The sequence below is a fragment of the Miniopterus schreibersii genome, assembly GCF_964146895.1.
Source record: "Miniopterus schreibersii genome assembly, chromosome: 2".
NCBI classification, from domain to species: Eukaryota; Metazoa; Chordata; class Mammalia; order Chiroptera; family Miniopteridae; genus Miniopterus; species Miniopterus schreibersii.
This window is the reverse complement of record NC_138102.1, coordinates 153,591,821-153,610,724: the sequence shown is the minus strand read 5'-3', so window position 1 is coordinate 153,610,724 and position 18,904 is coordinate 153,591,821. Positions and strand designations below refer to the sequence as shown.

The window sequence follows — 18,904 nt, the reverse complement described above, 5'->3', positions numbered from 1 at the left end:
GGCTGTTCAGCTGTTTAACCTTCATTCCAGGTGATACAAATTGAACAGAATTGCCGCCGGGAGAGAACTTCCCCCTGCAGAAATGGCAAAAGCAGAACACCTTTACTCTGAAGACCAAATGAAAGTGAGCTGAGAGCCTGCTCTGGTCTGAGGCAGAGCTGGTGTGCAGCTAGCCCAGGGGCAGCAGAGCTCTCCAGTCATCAGCCAGGGGCTGACCTTGGACTACAGTGGGGGGGATGGAGAGAACACTATATGCTTCTGCTACGGGTCCCGGCCTGTAACAAAACTGGTTCTTATACTGATACTGTTTTAATAATCTGGTTATTAACAGGAAAGGAGTAAAGGGGAGACGAGATAATATAGGCATGCTATTTATACAGCTTTGCCAGAAAGCTGCACTTAACACCGTCCAAGTAAGGTCTCAGTGACATTAGAAGGTGCCTGCCTGTTGGTCACACCTGGGAACAAATCAGTGGCCAGGATGGGTGTGGCCACAGCCAGTGGGTGAAATCTGAATATTTAAACTTCTAGACAAAGGATCTCTCTCCCTCTCTCTCTCCTGCTTGTCTGCACTCCTGTGACCCCCGTTGCAGGGAGGTGTGCTCCCCTGCACCCCATATGTGGCTCACGGCCATGTGGGACTCCACACAATGGACTAATGGACTTTAATAGCTTGGAAGCTGAACCACACCAGCTGCAACATGGAACGGAAGCTCTGGACACTGGCCTTGCTTTTGGCTCTACTGGATCCCCAGCTACAACTCTTTCAGGACTGGCTTAAGGGGCATGAGGCTTTAGAACCCGAGGAATGTAACTCCACGCAAATAAAACTTTCTACCACATCTCATTCTCCCATTCACATCTTAGAAAATTCATTTTCTAAAGATATCGCAAGAATCTCGCTCCTACGAGCTACAGAGAAGTTTGGTTCTCTGGAGACAATACCACACTACTCGTTCTGTAAGGTGTAGTTTCGCAAGCCCCTTTATTCTGCAGCAGCTGCCCCTGGTGCCATGTGCTTGTGAAGATGCTTCCCCTTTGCATGGAAAACCTTCTGGTCTCTCAGGACTGAGCCCCTCGACTCCTCCTCAGTGATCTGACGTCTCTCTGGGCTACCTGCACTTCACCTTTTACTACAACCATCCATTTTCTTCTTTGTCTCCCCAAATAGTTGGAGAGTTCCTTGAGGACAGGTGTAGCATCACCACACCCATATTTATTTTCCTGATCTAGATTTTGGTGCACAGAACAAAAATAACGCTGCAAAGCCTACCTTAGTTTTCTACTGCTGCCAAGCAAAATGAACAAGGCTGAATAGGAGTGGGAGAGGAGTGATTTATTTCAGTGCTGTTAGGTTATTTAGAGAGAAAAACTCAAATGAATAAATAAAGAACTCTCTGAATCCTCCTGTATTTTTAAATCTCAGAAATACAAAAAAAAAACAACAAAAACAAAAAACAAAAAACATACCTCATTAAAATCTATATTAATTAACATAAACTTGAAGATCCAGTTGATGTTCAAGTTAAATCAGTGCTTGTGAATTCAGAGGTAGATGTTTACATACATTGGATTACAAATGGAAAACCAGCCATGTTTTTGCTTTGTTTTAAAGCTTAGTCCTGATTATAGCTGCAGTATATCAAAGTACCCTTGGAATAATTAAGTATTGTCAATTTTTGAGTTGCAATGACATGAGAAAGTAAAAATTCACAGAAATCACACCCACCTGTGATCATGTTCTGAGTGATAAAATCCATTAACTCTAACGCCTTGGAGAAAATGCCAAGTCATGTCCTTTGGTAGTTATTTCTTAAAGGAGCCCAACCTCTAACACAACCAGCTCCCCAGGAAGTTATCCTAGCAAGAATCCAGATTCCATTGTCTCTTCTACAACCAAGTGGACCTCCAAGTGTGGCTGGGACTTACAGCCTGTACAGTGCTTTTTATACATTAAACAAAATTATTTTAAAAAGAAACAAAACTTAGGTGTCTAAACAAATTAAAGTCAACTGGTACAGAATTAATCACCACAGTTTTCTGCATTACATTTTTTGTACTCTCCTTACTTACCAAACTTGACTTTGTGTTTTAGATACAGCAGTGCGACATCAGAACTCATATATCCCAGTCTGTTGTTTCAGGATGGATACTAATGTTTGAGACAGGAATATTCTGCTCTTGCTTAACCTTCCGAAAGTGGTTGTACTACCCAGTAATCACAGCCAGACTCTTGGTTTGCTCCCTAAAAACAAAGAAAAGTGTTTCAATAGGTAGTTGTTTTCCCCAGAAAAGACTCTTGGTTTCATGTAACTAAATGAAAGGTGATTAATGTACCTGTATTACTAAGCCTTAAAGCAAGATATGATCATTAGTAATCAATAATAAAGGTATAAGCCCCTATAAGTTATAGGGATCTATAAAAAGTTATGGTTTTCAGTCATACTGTTTACATTCTGTGAACTCTTTCCCCTACCTCAACTGCCTTTCTGTGTAAAATAGTTAAGTGTGGTATCTTTTCTTCTTTTGTACATAAACCAGTCTTTTTATGGGCTTCCTTTTTTTTTTTTTTAACAAGGTATAAAAGTTGTTCCTAGAACTCTCCTTCTTTCCCTCTTATTAGTAACCTGTTTTAATCTAGCCAAGTATGTTATTGCCACAATATTCCCCACCCCCACCCCAATGACTAAAACTCAGATTATTAAAACTTCGGAGCATCCACTTAACATTGGGTATTAATATTTATTAGAATAGGTAATTATCTCTCTCCAACACTAACTCCACAAGTTATAGATGATGTCTGGGATCTCTGGGGTTTCTGGTTAGTACAGCAGGGAACATGGGAAATCTTGGGACAGACGGAAGTTTCTGGGGATCAGGAAGACGAGAGGGTGGGTAGATCAGGTAGCAAAATCAAGAAAGGGATTGAGATTTAACCTCAGAAGGTATTTAGAGCATGAAATCTCCCAGTTCCATCGCCATGAGTCAAAGTTTGACAGGCGATGAAAACCCACACCAAGGCTACGCCGTGGTCGCCTCTGCTGGAGTGTTGCAAGCTCGGGTCCCTGTCTGAGGACCTCAAGGACCCTGCAACCGTGCGCTCCTGGCGGAGCGCTGGTGCACAAGTCCCTGCTCCTTCCGTGGCTTCTCCGGGCGGCCTGCAATCTGTTGCCCCCACTCCCACCCCTACAATGTCTTTCACCTGCTCCAGAGACTGGGTGGGCCAGAGCCTCATCTCCCACATTTTTCAGTGTCCTGCAACTGCTCTGTCCCTGGGGCCACCTGCACCTGTGTCACCCACGAGGCTCTCCACTTCTTGCCCAACTCCGGGTCTTGCCTCACACCCCATCCCCTGCCTTTCTCCCTCACTCTTACTGCTCGAATCCAAATGAGTCTAGAGGCTGTGCCCTGAATCTTGGCCCCTCCCTTGCTCTTTCACCGGCCCCAGCCCCTGGGCATTGTGGCTCGCCCGGCGTTAGTGAGGGTGGTGCAGGGGGCGCTGAGTACCGGGCCATGATGCAAGGGAGAGCTGCGGTGCAGGGGTGCTGCAGTGAAGGGGCCTCATGCAAGGGGACGCTGCAGTACCAGAGCATGATGCAAGGGGCCGCTTCAGTGCATGCATGAGAGCGCTGCTGCGCAGGCAAGCTGCAGTACCGGGGCCTGGAGCCAGGGGGCACTGCTGAGCAGGGGAGCTGCAGTACCGGTCCCGGGCGCCAGGGGGCGCTGCTGAGCAGGGGGGCTGCAGTACCGGTCCCGGGCGCCAGGGGGCGCTGCTGAGCAGGGGAGCTGCAGTACCGGTCCCGGACGCCAGGGGGCGCCGTTGAGCAGGTTAGCTGCAGTACCTTTCCTGGGCGCCAGGGGGCGCTGCTGAGCAGGGGAGCTGCAGTACCGGTCCCGGACGCCAGGGGGCGCCGTTGAGCAGGTTAGCTGCAGTACCTTTCCTGGGCGCCAGGGGGCGCTGCTGAGCAGGGGAGCTGCAGTACCGGTCCCGGGCGCCAGGGGGCGCTGCTGAGCAGGGGAGCTGCAGTACCGGTCCCGGGCGCCAGGGGGCGCTGCTGAGCAGGGGAGCTGCAGTACCGGTCTCGGGCGCCAGGGGGCGCTGCTGAGCAGGGGAGCTGCAGTACCGGTCCCTGGCGCCAGGGGGCGCTGTTGATCAGGTTAGCTGCAGTACCTATCCTGGGCGCCAGGGGGCGCTGCTGAGCAGGGGAGCTGCAGTACCTTTCCTGGGCGGCAGGGGGCGCTGCTGAGCAGGGGAGCTGCAGTACCGGTCCCGGGCGCCAGGGGGCGCTGTTGAGCAGGGGAGCTGCAGTACCTTTCCTGGGCGGCAGGGGGCGCTGCTGAGCAGGGGAGCTGCAGTACCGGTCCCGGGCGCCAGGGGGCGCTGTTGAGCAGGGGAGCTGCAGTACCGGTCTCGGGCGCCAGGGGGCGCTGCTGAGCAGGGGAGCTGCAGTACCGGTCCCTGGCGCCAGGGGGCGCTGTTGAGCAGGTTAGCTGCAGTACCTTTCCTGGGCGGCAGGGGGCGCTGCTGAGCAGGGGAGCTGCAGTACCGGTCCCGGGCGCCAGGGGGCGCTGTTGAGCAGGTTAGCTGCAGTACCTTTCCTGGGCGGCAGGGGGCGCTGCTGAGCAGGCGAGCTGCAGTACCGTTCTCCGGCGCCAGGGGGCGCTGCTGAGCAGGGGAGCTGCAGTACCTTTCCCGGGCGCCAGGGGGCGCTGCTGAGCAGGCGAGCTGCAGTACCTTTCCCGGGCGCCAGGGGGCGCTGCTGAGCAGGGGAGCTGCAGTACCTTTCCCGGACGCCAGGGGGCGCTGCTGAGCAGGCGAGCTGCAGTACCGGTCCCAGGCGCCAGGGGGCGCTGCTGAGCAGGCGAGCTGCAGTACCGTTCTCTGGCGCCAGGGGGCGCTGCTGAGCAGGGGATCTGCAGTACCGGTCCCAGGCGCCAGGGGGCGCTGATTAGCATGGGAGCTTCTGGGAGGTGCTGCGCAATCTCTTGCTTGCCTGGCCTTGCAGGATTGCTTGGCAGGGCCAGAGCATGACATTCAGCGCGGTCATCTGCTGCTGCTGCACCTAGGCCTGCCTCATCTGATGCCCCTCCACCCCCCCTCCCTGGTCTCCGAGGGTGCCCGCGAGGCTGGACTGGGGAACCTGTTCCCAGAACCAGAGCTAAGCCAACACGGGCAGAACACGCAGCCCGGCCCTCTTACTCAGCCGCCCTGCCTTGTCCTTGAGTCTTTGTAAAACATTACATGGGCTTTGCTGCTAGTGCTTTGCTTGGAGGAGGCCAGGGAGAGGGAAGGAGATTTACTATTTTCTATTTGTGCTTTAAAGGTCAAGCAAAGCTCTTTCTCTGGTTTTAAAACAGTGTTTCTGAACCGTGGCCGCCTTCCTTGCTTTTCCTTCTGTTTGCCACAGGGTGAGATGAGAAGGGGCAATGAGGTAGGACGTAAAGCCTGTCAGTTTGCCTTTTTAAAAGTTTGCAACTCAGATATAATACCTGATATCGCTTAGCTGACTGGAACCCGTTTGTTTCTAGAATTCCGGGGAAGCGTGTATTACCAATCGACATCTAGGATGTTAGCATTTTTAGCATTTCCTGAATAAGGCCTTGATACATCAAAGGCGGTTTTAATTTTAAATCCACTTGCATTTATAGTGCAAAAGACAAGTCACCTTCAAGGTCTTGCTATTGTTTTTCCTCTCCTTACCCCCAATTTTATTTGAAAATGATGAGATAAATTAGTCAATGAAGAGATTAAATAGGAATAAAGTGGGAAAGGTACCAGTCACTTAAGGGGACATACAGCTGTGCATAGGACAGACGTCCTACCTGTGGGTATGTTTGTGTGTACGCACCCAGTGTTTGCCACAAGGTGGGTGCTCAGGTATTTGCTTTTCTGAAACTGGGTGTAATCTGTAAGCTACAGCGTTCTCCTGCATCGTCTAATTGCTCGGTCGCAGCAGAGCCACGGCGGTGGTCTTACAACTGCTCGGCACCTGCTCTGTAGCGACACACCTGGGACACGATCAACTCCGAATACAAGGACCGGGAGAAGCTTACTTAAGGTCAAAAGAGAAAAATAAACTGTCACTCTCCAGGATGCACACGTAATTCCAATCCCATGGTTAAGGGAACAGGTGAAGGCTGTTGGGCTGTGATACCATGCTGATAATTCTCGCCGTAACCTCCTGAGAGTTCTGTAAATGAGGACAAGTGCCCAGGGACAGGGGTTTCCCATTGATGTTGCAACAGAGACTGGGCAGTGAGAGCAGGAGTCTTAGGCAATGATACCTTGTATGCAGCTGTCAGGTCAGCCCTGTGGCATCCCAGGGACCGGCTCCTGTGCTCCCAGCAGCGCCATTACCGGGAGGCTCAAGGCCACACACCTCATGTTTCCTTAGAGCATTCTTGGGGTATGTGTGGAGAATGGGGGCGATGGGGAAAGGATGGGATTAGTTGGGGAGAAATAGGATTAATTGTGGTCTCTTTGTTGCCAGGTTAAATTCACTGCTTCTTAGCTCTGGTTGCTCCTAGAATCACCTGGGGAGCTTTCAGATAACATCACTGACTAGGCCCTATCCTCAGAGAGTCCAGTCGATTTGAGATGGGCCTGGGCATAAGGGTTTTTCAAAGCATTTTAGTTGGTTTTAATATACATTCAAGATTAAACTTTATAATTTTTAAAATTGGCTTTAGAGAGAGAGGAAGGGAGAGGGAGAGAGAAACATCAATGTGTGAAAGAAACATCAACCAGTTGCCTCCTGTACGTGCCCCTACTGGGGCTCCAACCTGCAGTCTGGGTGCGTGCCCTGACGGGAGTTGAACCTGTGACCCTTTGGTGGACAGGATGACCCTCCAACCAACTGAGCCACATTGGCCAGGGTAAGAAGTATCCTCTTTTTAATTAGTCTCAGAAACACCTGAGTAAAGCTTTCATTGTACCTGTCACAGGTGTTAAGAATTTGAAGTTGAATTCTGACAGTAAGTTACTTGGGGAAAACTATTTTAAGCCTTCAGACAATACCTGATGAATCGCATAGAGACAACTCATTATCATCAGGAATATATAGGTATTCTTTCAACAACTTCCTTGCATGTCTTCTATGTGTAAGGCACTGCGTGAGTCCAGTCAGATCAATTGCATTATAAAGTTATACACTACGAATTATTCCAAATCCAAAAATTGAAGTGTTCCCTGATTAACTTGATGTAAGTCTGTATCAACTGTGAGAAGAAAGTATCCCAATAATTACTAGAAAAGCTGCCACCTGTTTCTATCATGCTTACAACTTAACATTTTTAATATCTAATGGGTTTTATGGAGAGCCTAAAGAGGCTGGAGAATTATGCTGTTTATAAACATTTTTACAAATTATGCAAATTGGCAAATGAATAGCAACTTATCTGAAATCTATTTGGGACTAGTTTGACTATAAAACTAACTTTAGCACTGGCCGGTGTGGCCCAGCTGGGCCTGCTGTGGGGCTGGGCCTGGCGGGGCGGGGCACAGCGCGGGGGCTGTAAAGATGCTGCGGAACCTCTTCCGCCCGGAAGGCGGGTTTTTGCCTGGAAGTTACCTCGACTTGGTGGTTTTTCTTTGGAGGCGGCTGCTTAGCACGAGCAGGGCTCGCAGATGTGCCCACAGACTCGAACTCCAGCACCCACGCATTTCGCAAGGAAACCGTGGCCCGGGCGCGTCTTTGGGAACAGCGGCCCGCACGGCCCCCACCCCCGCCTCTCTCCGCCCCCGGAGGCGCGGCCTCCCGCCCCGGCCTCTGCGCCCTGGGCGCGCGGGGCCGCTCACCTGGGCTCGGAGGGAGGCCCACGGCCAGCAGGGCAGCGCCCCGCGCCCGGCCGGCGCCCGCGTGGCGCCCACTCGCGGGGACTTCGTCCGTCTCCCTCCATCCCCGGCTGAGAACACCGAGCGCGCAAGGCCCACGCCACGCAGGCCCCGGAGCCCCCGGTGCGCCCCCGGCCCGCCGCGCTCTCGGCTCCCGCGCGGAGCGATGGGCCGCACCTGCCACGCGGCTGCAGCTCGCAGCTTCCCCTCCCCGGGCGATTCCCAGATGCCGCCGCCCTCCGGCCGCCCGGGTTGCGTGGGCCCAGCCTTCGGCCCATGGAGACAGGCGGGAGGTGTCCCCACGGCGGGTGGGGCGCTCACACGCGTGCAGAGGTCACTACCGGACAGATGCGGGATCGAGCTGACCAGGACCTAGGAGGTTCAGTGCAGGTGATTTCTGTCCCCACCAGGGTCAAGGAAGCTGGTCACTCCTACAGGACACAGGCCGGCCGACTTCTGAGAGGAGGCGGCTCAGGAAGCTTAATGAGGATTTCATGGTAGGCTCCTGCTTCTAAGCAGCTTGCCGAAGCGCTGACACTGAGTTTTCTAGTCGAGTGGGTGTGAAAGATCAGGCTTCCTCATTACTTTTCTGGATGTCAGTGTAATCCGCGTCAGCGGAATGGACCGTAGAGAGAGCATCCATCCTTTAAGATGAAAATAAATTCATTGCTAAGATGATCGTGTCAGCACTTCTTCCATAAATACTATTTTGTAACAAGTTACTTGAGATTGGGAGAGGAATGAAGCCAGAACTTGTAATGGGTTTATATTTTATCAAAATATTAGGGCAAAGCTAAGCGGACGTGCTATATATATCAACTAACTGGGACACCAATCCCCAGGCCCAGCTGTGTCGATTCTGTGTAAGAGAAATAAAAGCTGCTTGAGGTAGGGTGGTAAAGAAACCCAGGCAGGTAGGCAGGTGGTGGCCAGATGAACAGAAAAACAGGAGACAGTCAGGGTGGAGGGAATGCAGATACAGGACGAGGCAGGTGCAAGCAGCGGCCGGCGACCCCTGTAACTGCGGAAGGCAAGTGGGCGCCTTTTGGTGAGAAGCTTACAGGATGTGATGGGCACCCACACGCGGAGCACACCCGCCGGCCTTCTTGTCTCATGAACCTGAAAAGCGTTTCTGCAATTTTTGTGACCCAAGTTTTATCCCATTGCAATATCTAGAGCTGCACTGTCCAATATGGTGAACACTATGTTGTTATTAAAATTAAATTGAAAAGTTTAGTTCCTCAGCCACACTAGCTACATGTCACAGGCTCACCAGTCCCGTGGCCAGTGGCCGCCATGGTGGACAGCGTGTACACAGAACACCGGACCCTCGCCGGTGGTTCGATTGGACCGCACTGTTCTTGAGAGTAGCACCATTTTATTTCAAGTGTTGTTTTAAATGAAGACACCTTGGCTGGCAGTTTCACTGAGCAGATGACTTGGGTCTCCAGCTTGGGAGGCTAGGTGACGCTAGGAAGGGGCTCGGTAAGGTGAGCAGCTCTTCTGTGGAAATAAAGCCTTGCACCTCCAGACTTGAGCACTGGCCAGGAAATCTCTGGATATGGTGGCGGCCTGACCAGTGGTCCTCGCCATCCTCACCCCCGAGTTTGCTTTCACTGTGGTTATCTCACCAAGATTACCATAACCATCCTGGCGCCAGGGGCACACTTCTCTCCAGTAAAAGCTCAGACCCTTCCAATGGACCCAACTCGTTTTCTTCCCAGCCAAAGGGAGTCAGATTAAAACTGCTACAAAAGTTTTACAAAGTAAAATGGTAGAAGAAAAAATAAATGCACATGTGCTGTGCCGAGTACAGCTGAATCCGCAGTTGAAGTCCATGGCTAAGCTGCTCGGGAGGCTCACAGGCCCGCCCCTGCACTCCTGCATGCGGCGAAAACAGCTTCGCAGGATCTTCGGTGGTTTGTTTCACACCCAGAAACCTCCACGGGGTTCGCCATGGTCTCATTTCCTGTTACACCGCAGCTCCCTTTGTTTTTGGAGTTCAAAAGTCACAGCCTCAAGTGAAAACTTTTTTTCTATAAAGGATTGGTGTCTTACAGGCCTAACAAAATAAAGCCTTTCCATTAAGTTGGAAAAGACCCATTCGGTATAAATTGCATAATACCCAATAGGTCATTCGATTTAGATGTAAATTTGTAACATGACGGTTTAAGTATAAGTTTATGGAGATGTTTAAGTGTCTGAATGGAAGTATTCTCTTATTTAAAGAACAAACAAACATTAGAAAAGGGCATCGGGGAAGGACTAGGCTACCCTAGTCTGGCCTTGTGATGTATGGGAAGTTTGCCTTTAATTTGAACATATCTTCAGCAGGGCAGGGTAATAACCATTTGCTGCTGGAGGCCTTCCAAGACTCTTGATGGAAGCCCCGACTCTAAGGAGAGCTGTAAAGTTAGGAGTGTTAGGTGACTAACCCAAGAGCAATGAGCAAACTATGGGAAAATAACGTTTTATGTAAAAACTAAGTCTTCCCACCCCAGCTAAACCACTGGTCTAAACTCCAGAACCCTCTCCAAGGTCCCACGAGGCCTAAGATTCAGCACTAAGGGGATTATTGGTCACCTTAAAAACGGCAGTTTCATTTGAATATTTGTTGCAGGGCCAGATGTTACTACGGTGCAGAGGGAATGTGAGGGGTGGAGTAGAAAGAATGGGTGAAGAAAATTCATTCAAATAGCCTGGCTGTGAATGACAGAAACAGATGTGGTTGCAGCTGGACCTGAAAGGAAATAAAGGAATTTTTTTCCCCCCAAATGATTTTAATGGCAGTTACCCATATATGTGTTTTAAAATAGAAGAGCATGGACAAGAACCCACAAAAGGAACAAGTTAAAGATGAAGAAGAGGTTCCGGAATAGAATGAAGCTCTGTGAGAGGCAAAACAGGGCTCCCTTCCTCCACCGCAGCAACAGGAGATGGCATAATTGGGCGCAGGCGAGTCTGTAGATGGGGTGCAGGATGCTGGGGGAGGACCTGCTTTCCACCCTCACCCTGCGAAGGCATCTGCTCAGCCAGCTGAGGGGAGACCTGGAGTGGGTAAGACCTGAAATCGTCGCTGTGGGGTATGGGCAAGAGAGCAGACTCCAAACACACAGAACAACGCAGCGGACGAATGAATGAGTGAATGAATGGCGGCAGGAAGAAGACGGTGTTTTTCATTTCTGAAGCAGACACCGACTGGTGGCATGGATTTCAATGGGTACTAACCATGGAGCACTTTAGAGATTGACACCAGACAATTATTTTCATCATATTTTATATAAAATAGACATTTACATAAATTTTATTTTGGAAAGACCTAGGCAAAGTGTACATAATCGGACTTACATGGGAGAAATAGATTTCTAACTGGCACAGCAAACGTAACAAAAACGTACATTTATATACAACTGATCAAAGTAGGAAATAAAAGCATTATGAACAGAGACCATGAGACCATGAGGCAAGTCATTTTCCCTGACAGAAGGAGGGACTGGTGAGTTATAGCAAGTCGAATGATACCCACATTATCAAAGCAAGCCGTGGTGTCTACAGGTTATTTTAATTCCTTAGGAGAAAAAATGTTTAATATTTTCCCCCAGAAACATAACAAAAGCACTACTTTTTTTGTGTCCAGGCTGTCAAATAAGAGTAGTTCTCTCTGCCATGTTAAAGAACATGGGAAGTGCAGTCACTTTCAAGGTTGTTTGTGTTCTGTTGTGGCGGTTATCTTACGAATTTCTAAAACAAAGGGCAGCACTTAGCAGTTAGGTCTTCAGATGTAGAGGGCTTTCCATCTGGACCAGGAGACTCATGGAGCTTGACAGTTCCACAGAACTAACCAGTCCTTTAGTGTGTGAGAAACATGGCGCAGACACTGGGAACCTGCCCAGAGGGAGATGTTCCTTGGTGGCAGAGGGACTAAGAACCCAGATCTCCCGACTCCCGAACTGGTGCGTCCCCTATGGACCAGCGAGACAACCCCAGGACATTACGCACAATAGAGACGCCCAGATGCGACGCACACATTCACCATGCGCACCACTGAGGACGGGGAGGAACTTCAGATAGAGACATGTTTCCAGTTTGGGGGGCGCGGTGATCTAAACTTACAAATTAATAGAGACTGTATATTGTGATAGGTGCTAATTTTATGACTTACATACCCTAAAGGTTCAACTGCAAGGATCCTTGGTGATAATAATGGGACATTTTTACATGAGCCAATGGATATTCCATCAATTCTGTTGTGCCTTTTTACTGACTGATATTAAACCATACTTTTTTTGATTGCAGTTATTTTATTTCTTCTCAAGTTACATGGTTACTGAAAAAAATAAAGTGCTATTTTTGGAAGAATTGTTTAACATATTGCTCTTTTACATAAAAAAACTTCAAGAGTAATAAAAGAGCTATAATATTTCCCTATCTATTTTGTTCTCCTTAAATGTCAAAAGATGTCATTTACATAAGTTTTGCTATTATTGGGAAATAGCCACATATAGTTTAATCAAAGTAAATGTGATGTGGAAATCAGGGGGGAAATTGAAAAACTACCTATAACTACATTTCTTTTGAATGTTGTCACTAATATCCTATAGATTTATTACTCTAAGGTGCAAATCCATCACAAATAAGAGCAAAAGTTTTTTTTAAAACTGATTCTAATTAGTACAATTAGCATGTGTATAATTAACCCAAAGAAAGAGAGTCTAGGCATAAACTCTATATCATGAACACCTTCTTCGAATCATAAAAAAAAAGAGTTTATATACTGGGCACCTTGCCTGGCTACATGAAAATGGCAAGGCAATTCCTGTCCATCTTAGAATTAAGAATTCTGTAAATATAGGTCAAATTATAGCTCAATTGCCACAAATGTAAAACCACCCCACCCAACCCACCTGTTGTCAGTCTTGGAATGGTAGCCTTAACCAATAATTGTGCCACAAACTAATCCTTCAGAATTCTTTGGCTCATTGTAGTCGAGATTTAAAGTTAAAATTGTGAAAGATTATAAACATCTCTTTTGCAAAAGTCATAAACTACCATTGAAGTTGTTAGCCTGCTGTGGTTCTCCAGCCTAGCTCATGTCAGAATCAGGCGTTTCTAAAACAAAATTTCTTTTTCTCCAAGGTATTTAAATCTTTGGTTTAGTTCAACTGTGTTACATCACGGAACCATGTTTTTATGAATGCCATTAACAAATTGAAAACATCTGAATCATTTTTTAAATCCTGAATAATTCTTAAGGTTGAAATAAGCTTGCAAAGCCATTGTGATGGCTCCTATGTCAAAGGACATGTTAAAGGCCTGCCACTTACAGGGATCCTGAAGGCAAAGAGAACTGGCTCCAGGTAGGACCGAAGGACAGGTTAGACAGGTTGGCAGTAGGAGGGGGGAGATGTGTACACGAGGAACCCTAAGGTAGCTGAGAAAAAAAAAGCAAATGATGCTCAGAGTCACAGAGTCACAAATGAAACTCTGATTATTGGAGCAAATGTCCAGCTGGACTAAAGCAACTCCTGTCTTGTCCTCTGTGACCTTATCTCCTACGCAGCACCTGCTACATATTTAAGGACCCAGTACAAACTGAAACTGCAGGACTCCTGTTCAAAATTATTAAGATTTTCAAGCAGGGTATTCAACCAATCCAAAGGTGCTTCTGAGTGCAGGACCCTGGGGGACCGTGGGGGCTGCACATCCCTGACGCTGGCTCTGCGATTGCATCGCAGGGAGGGGCTATGGGCTCCCTGCCAGGCAGGCTTTCCGAAGGGCAACCCAGATGCATCTCTGTGTCTGGGCGGGGCGCTCAGCTTTATTTTGATAAGCATGGATCCCACATATTATTTCATGTTACAAGGACCAAATAAAAAGAGTTACAAAATATACTTAATATCTTTGAAAAAATAATATGTGATTTATTTTCTTATAGGCACCATTTCAACTATGAAAATTATGTCACTGGCCACATTTCAGTGAAGGTATTAACTCAGGACAAACATATCTGAGGGAACAGTGTTAACTTTTAATGTTCAAAGAGATGCCAGTGTGTGCACACAGAATGAGAACGAGAGAGACAGGGGGTGGGGGAGGGAGGAGGGAGGAGGGGAGAGAGAAGAGAGAGAAAGAGAAAAGCACCCAAAAGAAGGCAGAAAAAGTCCCCTTAAGGCCATGTGACCCTTTTCTCCCAGAGACTTTTAGGCTGCAATTGCCATTTCAATTAATCCAACCATGTACTCATAGCTTTCGCAGCACTTCAAGTAAGGCATAATTGCTTTTCAAAATCTGGGGCTCAGTCTTTCCCACTAACTTTCTAAGTGTGAGTTTTGCTTACAGATCATTCTAAACAGTTGTGATTAAAGTCCTAGGGACTGGTTTTAGCTAGAGATTCCTATTATTCATTTTGGGGGTGGCTATAATAACTACGTTATTCCAATGTACTGCAGTACATTTCTTGGCCTTAAGATTATAGAAATGTATTTTTTGGAGGGGGAAGAAAAATATTCTAAATAAAATTATGGAAAAATTTATGATGCACAACATTAAAAGAGTGTTAGAAACGTGAGATCATAGAGGTAACATAAACATTATTGGATTACTGATGCAAGCAAACAGATGTGTGCTAACACAATTTCTATAATCCTTTGCATTTAAAATATTCCTTGCACCACCTCTTTATAAAGAAGTTGTCCTTCCTTTTATCTAGATTTACCTTGACCTCCCCCTCCCCAAAAAAACCATATAGGGGTACTGCTTCCTGATACTGGGTTGGAAAGAAGCAGAGGTGTGTGGTTTTTTTTTTTACCATACCCTGGCCTAAGCGTGGGAAATGTGCGTGCCTTCAGACTACTGTATCTCTATGAACCTGGCTCAGCACCTGAATAGCACTGCCCAGAGTTTTTGTTTGTTTGTTTTTTAATTTTTACGATGACCAAATTAAAACCAGGTGTTCCAGTTTCATAATATACACCAAAATGTCCTACTACCCAAATGCCGAAGGCTGAGCCCCAATTTCTTTCACGTTAGCAAGTGAATGATCTATACATCTGTGAGGTGCTGTTAAAACTTTACTTTGTAATTTAAGGGTTTTGTATGATCAGTTTTGAAAGCTATTAAAACCATATGTACAATGAAAGAAACCTGTGTGTGTGTATATATATTAAATATTTTATAAGTTACGAAATAAATAACACTAAAAAACAAATGTCAATTCTTAAGTTCAACTTTGCCTTCCTTACTTTTAAATATAAATATATATATTTTAAAATTACGAATTTAGACTTTTTTCCTAGACTTTTTTTGAGCATCTCCCATGAATTCTCCAAAATTACAAATACGGAGCCGAGAATTCTGGCTTTACATCACTCGTGCTCTCAGCGCAGAATTCTCACTAAGCCTAGGACCAAGAATCAGTAGGGCTCCCTTCCCATTCAGTGAGAGTCTATGAAGATCTCTGCGATATACCGTAAAGATTCCTAAGTGGTTAAATATATTTTTCAAAAAAATAATAAATCTCATGATGTCTAAATGTTAAGATAATAAAGTAGAACATTTCTCTCAGTTGATAGCTTTAATAATTCTCATGTAGAATATACTATTTTTTTCTCCACCGAAATAACAATATATGTGGAGGCAGAAACACTCATGATTTTAAAAGCACTTTTGAAATCTTAGAGCAGAGCCACTCCTCTACTAAATTTTCCATAAAAGATCAGGGGTACCAAGAGCCTTGCTTTCCCCCTAGGATAAAGATGTCCACACACAATTCCAGAAGCTTCCTTTTTGACATGTTAGGCGATGGGCAAAGCCTGCATCAGAGTGGAATTTGGTTTACTACTCAGTAGGGCTCCAGCAATATCCTCAGGGACATAAAGATCACGCTCACTTAGCAACAGCCCCTCTCTGCACATATTCTGGAAGGCTCTATAGAAACTGTGTGATCCTCCCGTCTGGTTCTGGAGAATTAAACGAGCCACCTCTTGGTATAATTTCCCAAACGGCTTATCTCAGAGGATTCGCCCTCTTTGAGGTATCCCGCCGAGAAGCAAGGCTCTGCCTTCAGAGCATTTCCAGCTTCTGTACGTGCGGGACATAAACGTTACAACTAAGAGAGACCCAGATCTCCGGGCTGCGAAAGCAGAGAAGTACACGGAGGGAAATCTGGGGTTAAAAAAACCTGTGAAATGTTAGCTGCGAACTCCTTCCCTCGCGGGCCTCCTGCCCTTGCTCTGCTCTTTCTGTCTTTTTCATGGAAATGCCAGTCCCGCGCACAGGGTGACCAGCCTGTGTCTCCAAACGTGCACCCTGAACTGGAGCGAGAGGAGAGCCTCCCGGCCGTCCCCCCGCTGCGGTGACAGCGACGCCTCCGTCCCCTCCTCCGGGGCACCAGCTCCCGTCCCTGGGGATGAGCTCAGACGCGCTACGTTTGACTCTTCTCTCGAACCTCCTGCAGCCGCTTCTCCAGCCGATGCAGCTTGGCGAGGTTCTCCTGCAGCAGCTTGCTGTCGGGGACCAGCCGCAGCGCGCGCTCGTAATACGCCCTCGCGGCCACATAGTTTCCCTGCGGGGAGAAAGGGAACAGTCTGGGCCACCGCAAGGCTGGGGGCCGAAGGGAGACGGGAGGGAGGGGCACGAGTGGGGGGAGTGGTTTTGAAACTTCAAGAGTAATAATATAAAAGGAAATAGCTTAGGAATCCACAAAACCTCCTCAGTGGTAGGAGTTATTGAACAACAACAAAAAAGCAACTAAAATACAGCCTTTTGCTAATACAGCGTTTAATGCAAGTGTAAGTTTTTATAAAATGCGTGCCTGCTGGGTACTTCGAAAGCACGAGAGCAGGGGTGCCAGTCCTGCCTGCTGGAGACACCTGCCTCTGTCCCCTGTTGGCCCCCACCTGGTTTGCTCACTGCCTCCCTAACTGGCAACAGGGCGCACCTGGTTCCAGATGGTCCCTGGCACGTTAGTCACAATTGTTAACGTTTTCCAGCCCCTTTCTGCTATAAACGTGTGCTGCCAAGTCTCACGACTGACTGGTAGAGAGCTCTCCATTCCAAAAAATATAAATTTGCTCTACAAAACTCATTTTATAGCTTCGTGTGGATGAAAACCGGTTACTCTCTAAATTTCCATTAAAATTTAAAATAGTATTCTCTTGGGGTGAAAGTACTATGTAGCAGTAGAAACTAATATTTACTGAATGCTTAACTACCTTGCAAATGAGTTAGTAAGTGTTAAGAGCTTAGACACTGCTTAACACATAGCGAGCACTCACCTGATACTATCATTACTGTTATTATTGAATGACTGTCCAGGCTCTGTGTAACACTGTTTCTTACAGCACTCACTTGTCATATTGGTGAAAAGGAGGGTGGAAATGACTGAACAGGAAATTGTACTTTGGGAATCCAGGGCCTGACATGCACACAAGTGATGATATTTCTGATTATTAACACTGACGCTGATAAGAGGCTAAACAGAATTCTGAACAAACGAGAACCTGGATTTGCCGCAGTAAATTATTTTTTTCAACTCAAACATTTATCTTCCAAGTGTCTTCTGATGTTGATTAAGCTCAGCACATACATGCAAACAACTGAATGTTTGTAGCTCTTCAAGGGGCCTCCAACTAGGTTTCTACTGCAGCTGATTTTGAAATTGTCTTCCAAGAGGTTTCTCTGAATTTAGGCCTCAGCCTGGTGCCTCGGCATCTCCTTCTCTGATCACCAGCTTTCTCTGTCCTTTCACACAAAATCTAGACACAAAGTTATTTTATCTCCTTCAAACTGCTCTTGTCCTGATTAAAATGGAAGCCTTATTTTAAGAAACAAATTATATCCCTTAATTCAATGTATCCAATTCCTAGATGCCAGGTAGGGAAAGAGAAGTATCCAGTTTCTAGAAACGTGCTTTCTACTATGATAGTCTCTAGTCACATGTGGCTATTTGAATTAATTATGATTAAATAAGAATTCAGTTGCTCATTTGCACCAACCACATTTCAAATACTCAATGGCCACAGGTGGCTGGCTAGCGGCTACTGCCTTGGACATAGGACATTTCCATCACTGCAGAAGTTCTATTGGACAGCGCCTGCCGTCTAGAAAATGCATTCATGTCAAAAGGCAGGACTGAAAATAGTACTTCATGATATGGCCCAGCTGATACAACTCTTTGGTTATAAAGAACGTATTGTAGTTTTTTTGGTCTATCCATTCATCCTACATAAAACTTCATAAAAATATCATCTTTTATTACCAAGTAGTATGAGCAAGAGGCAGCCGCCGTCTCCCCATCTCTCTGTGTCGCCTCCTTTCAAAGCCTTATTCCAACTCGCACCCTTACGGCCGCCCTCGGTCCTTCCTGAGCTTCACGCAGGCTCAGGAAGGAGCGAGGCTCGGGTATGGGACACTGCCTGGTGCACCCACTACCCGCAGCGCAAACGACAGAAAGTGAACGACTGCTCTTGAAGGCCTCATGATGATAATCCTGCATTCTGATGGTGGCATCAAATGACCACATCCAAGGGAAATACAGTCAGCAATATTGTGACAGCCTTACATAGTGGCAGACGGTTACTAGACTTAGTGTGGTATCACACTGTAAGGTATGTGAATGTCAAATCACTATTTGTACACCTGAAACTAGTAAAATATTGTATGCCAACCATACTTAAATAAAAAAATTAAAAAATGACCACATCCAAGTCATGTGCCTGGTCTATATGTAAATATGTATAAATATATGATTCACTAGTATTAGACCATTTTTAAACTACAAAAATGGCAACTTTATATTGTTCAACTAATATATGATGTTATCAAAGATGAAAAACGAGATATAATAATTTTTTATCAGTATGTTTGCTACATTTTAAAATAAAACACTCAATAGATCCTTCCTTAACTCCCAGATACCTTGTCAAGGGAAATACCTCTAAACTTAAAGTAACTGGTTCACTTATTAATCTAAAAGAGTACAATAAGTGTACTATTTTCTCTGTATTTATAGACCTTTTAGACACTCTTGAGTATATTGTTTTACTTTCTCTAATTAATAATTAAACCCAT

At 46.6% G+C, this 18,904-nt stretch overlaps 2 protein-coding genes across 4 annotated transcripts in view; both read right to left on the bottom strand.

Moving 5' to 3' along the window:
* The window catches only part of OVCH1 (ovochymase 1), a gene marked incomplete at both ends in the record, with an annotated part of 59,711 nt that extends 50,579 nt beyond the window's left edge, over positions 1-9,132 (bottom strand). The window contains 6 exon segments of the mRNA XM_081127796.1: positions 1,730-1,790; positions 1,794-1,906; positions 2,074-2,139; positions 2,142-2,208; positions 3,796-3,941; positions 9,108-9,132. Of these exon segments, the coding sequence (XP_080983922.1) occupies positions 1,730-1,790; positions 1,794-1,906; positions 2,074-2,139; positions 2,142-2,208; positions 3,796-3,941; positions 9,108-9,132 (478 nt within the window).
* Positions 9,133-15,392: 6,260 nt separating this feature from the next.
* TMTC1 (transmembrane O-mannosyltransferase targeting cadherins 1) overlaps positions 15,393-18,904 on the bottom strand; it is a 237,115-nt gene continuing 233,603 nt past the window's right edge. For 2 of the 3 annotated variants that reach the window (XM_081129441.1, XM_081129442.1), the window contains one exon: positions 15,394-16,397. In XM_081129441.1, coding sequence (XP_080985567.1) covers positions 16,257-16,397 — 141 coding nt within the window. In that variant the 3' untranslated portion in view covers positions 15,394-16,256. Of the gene's footprint in view, positions 16,398-18,904 lie in introns of all 3 variants that reach the window. The other variant, XM_081129443.1, reaches the window with a different exon arrangement.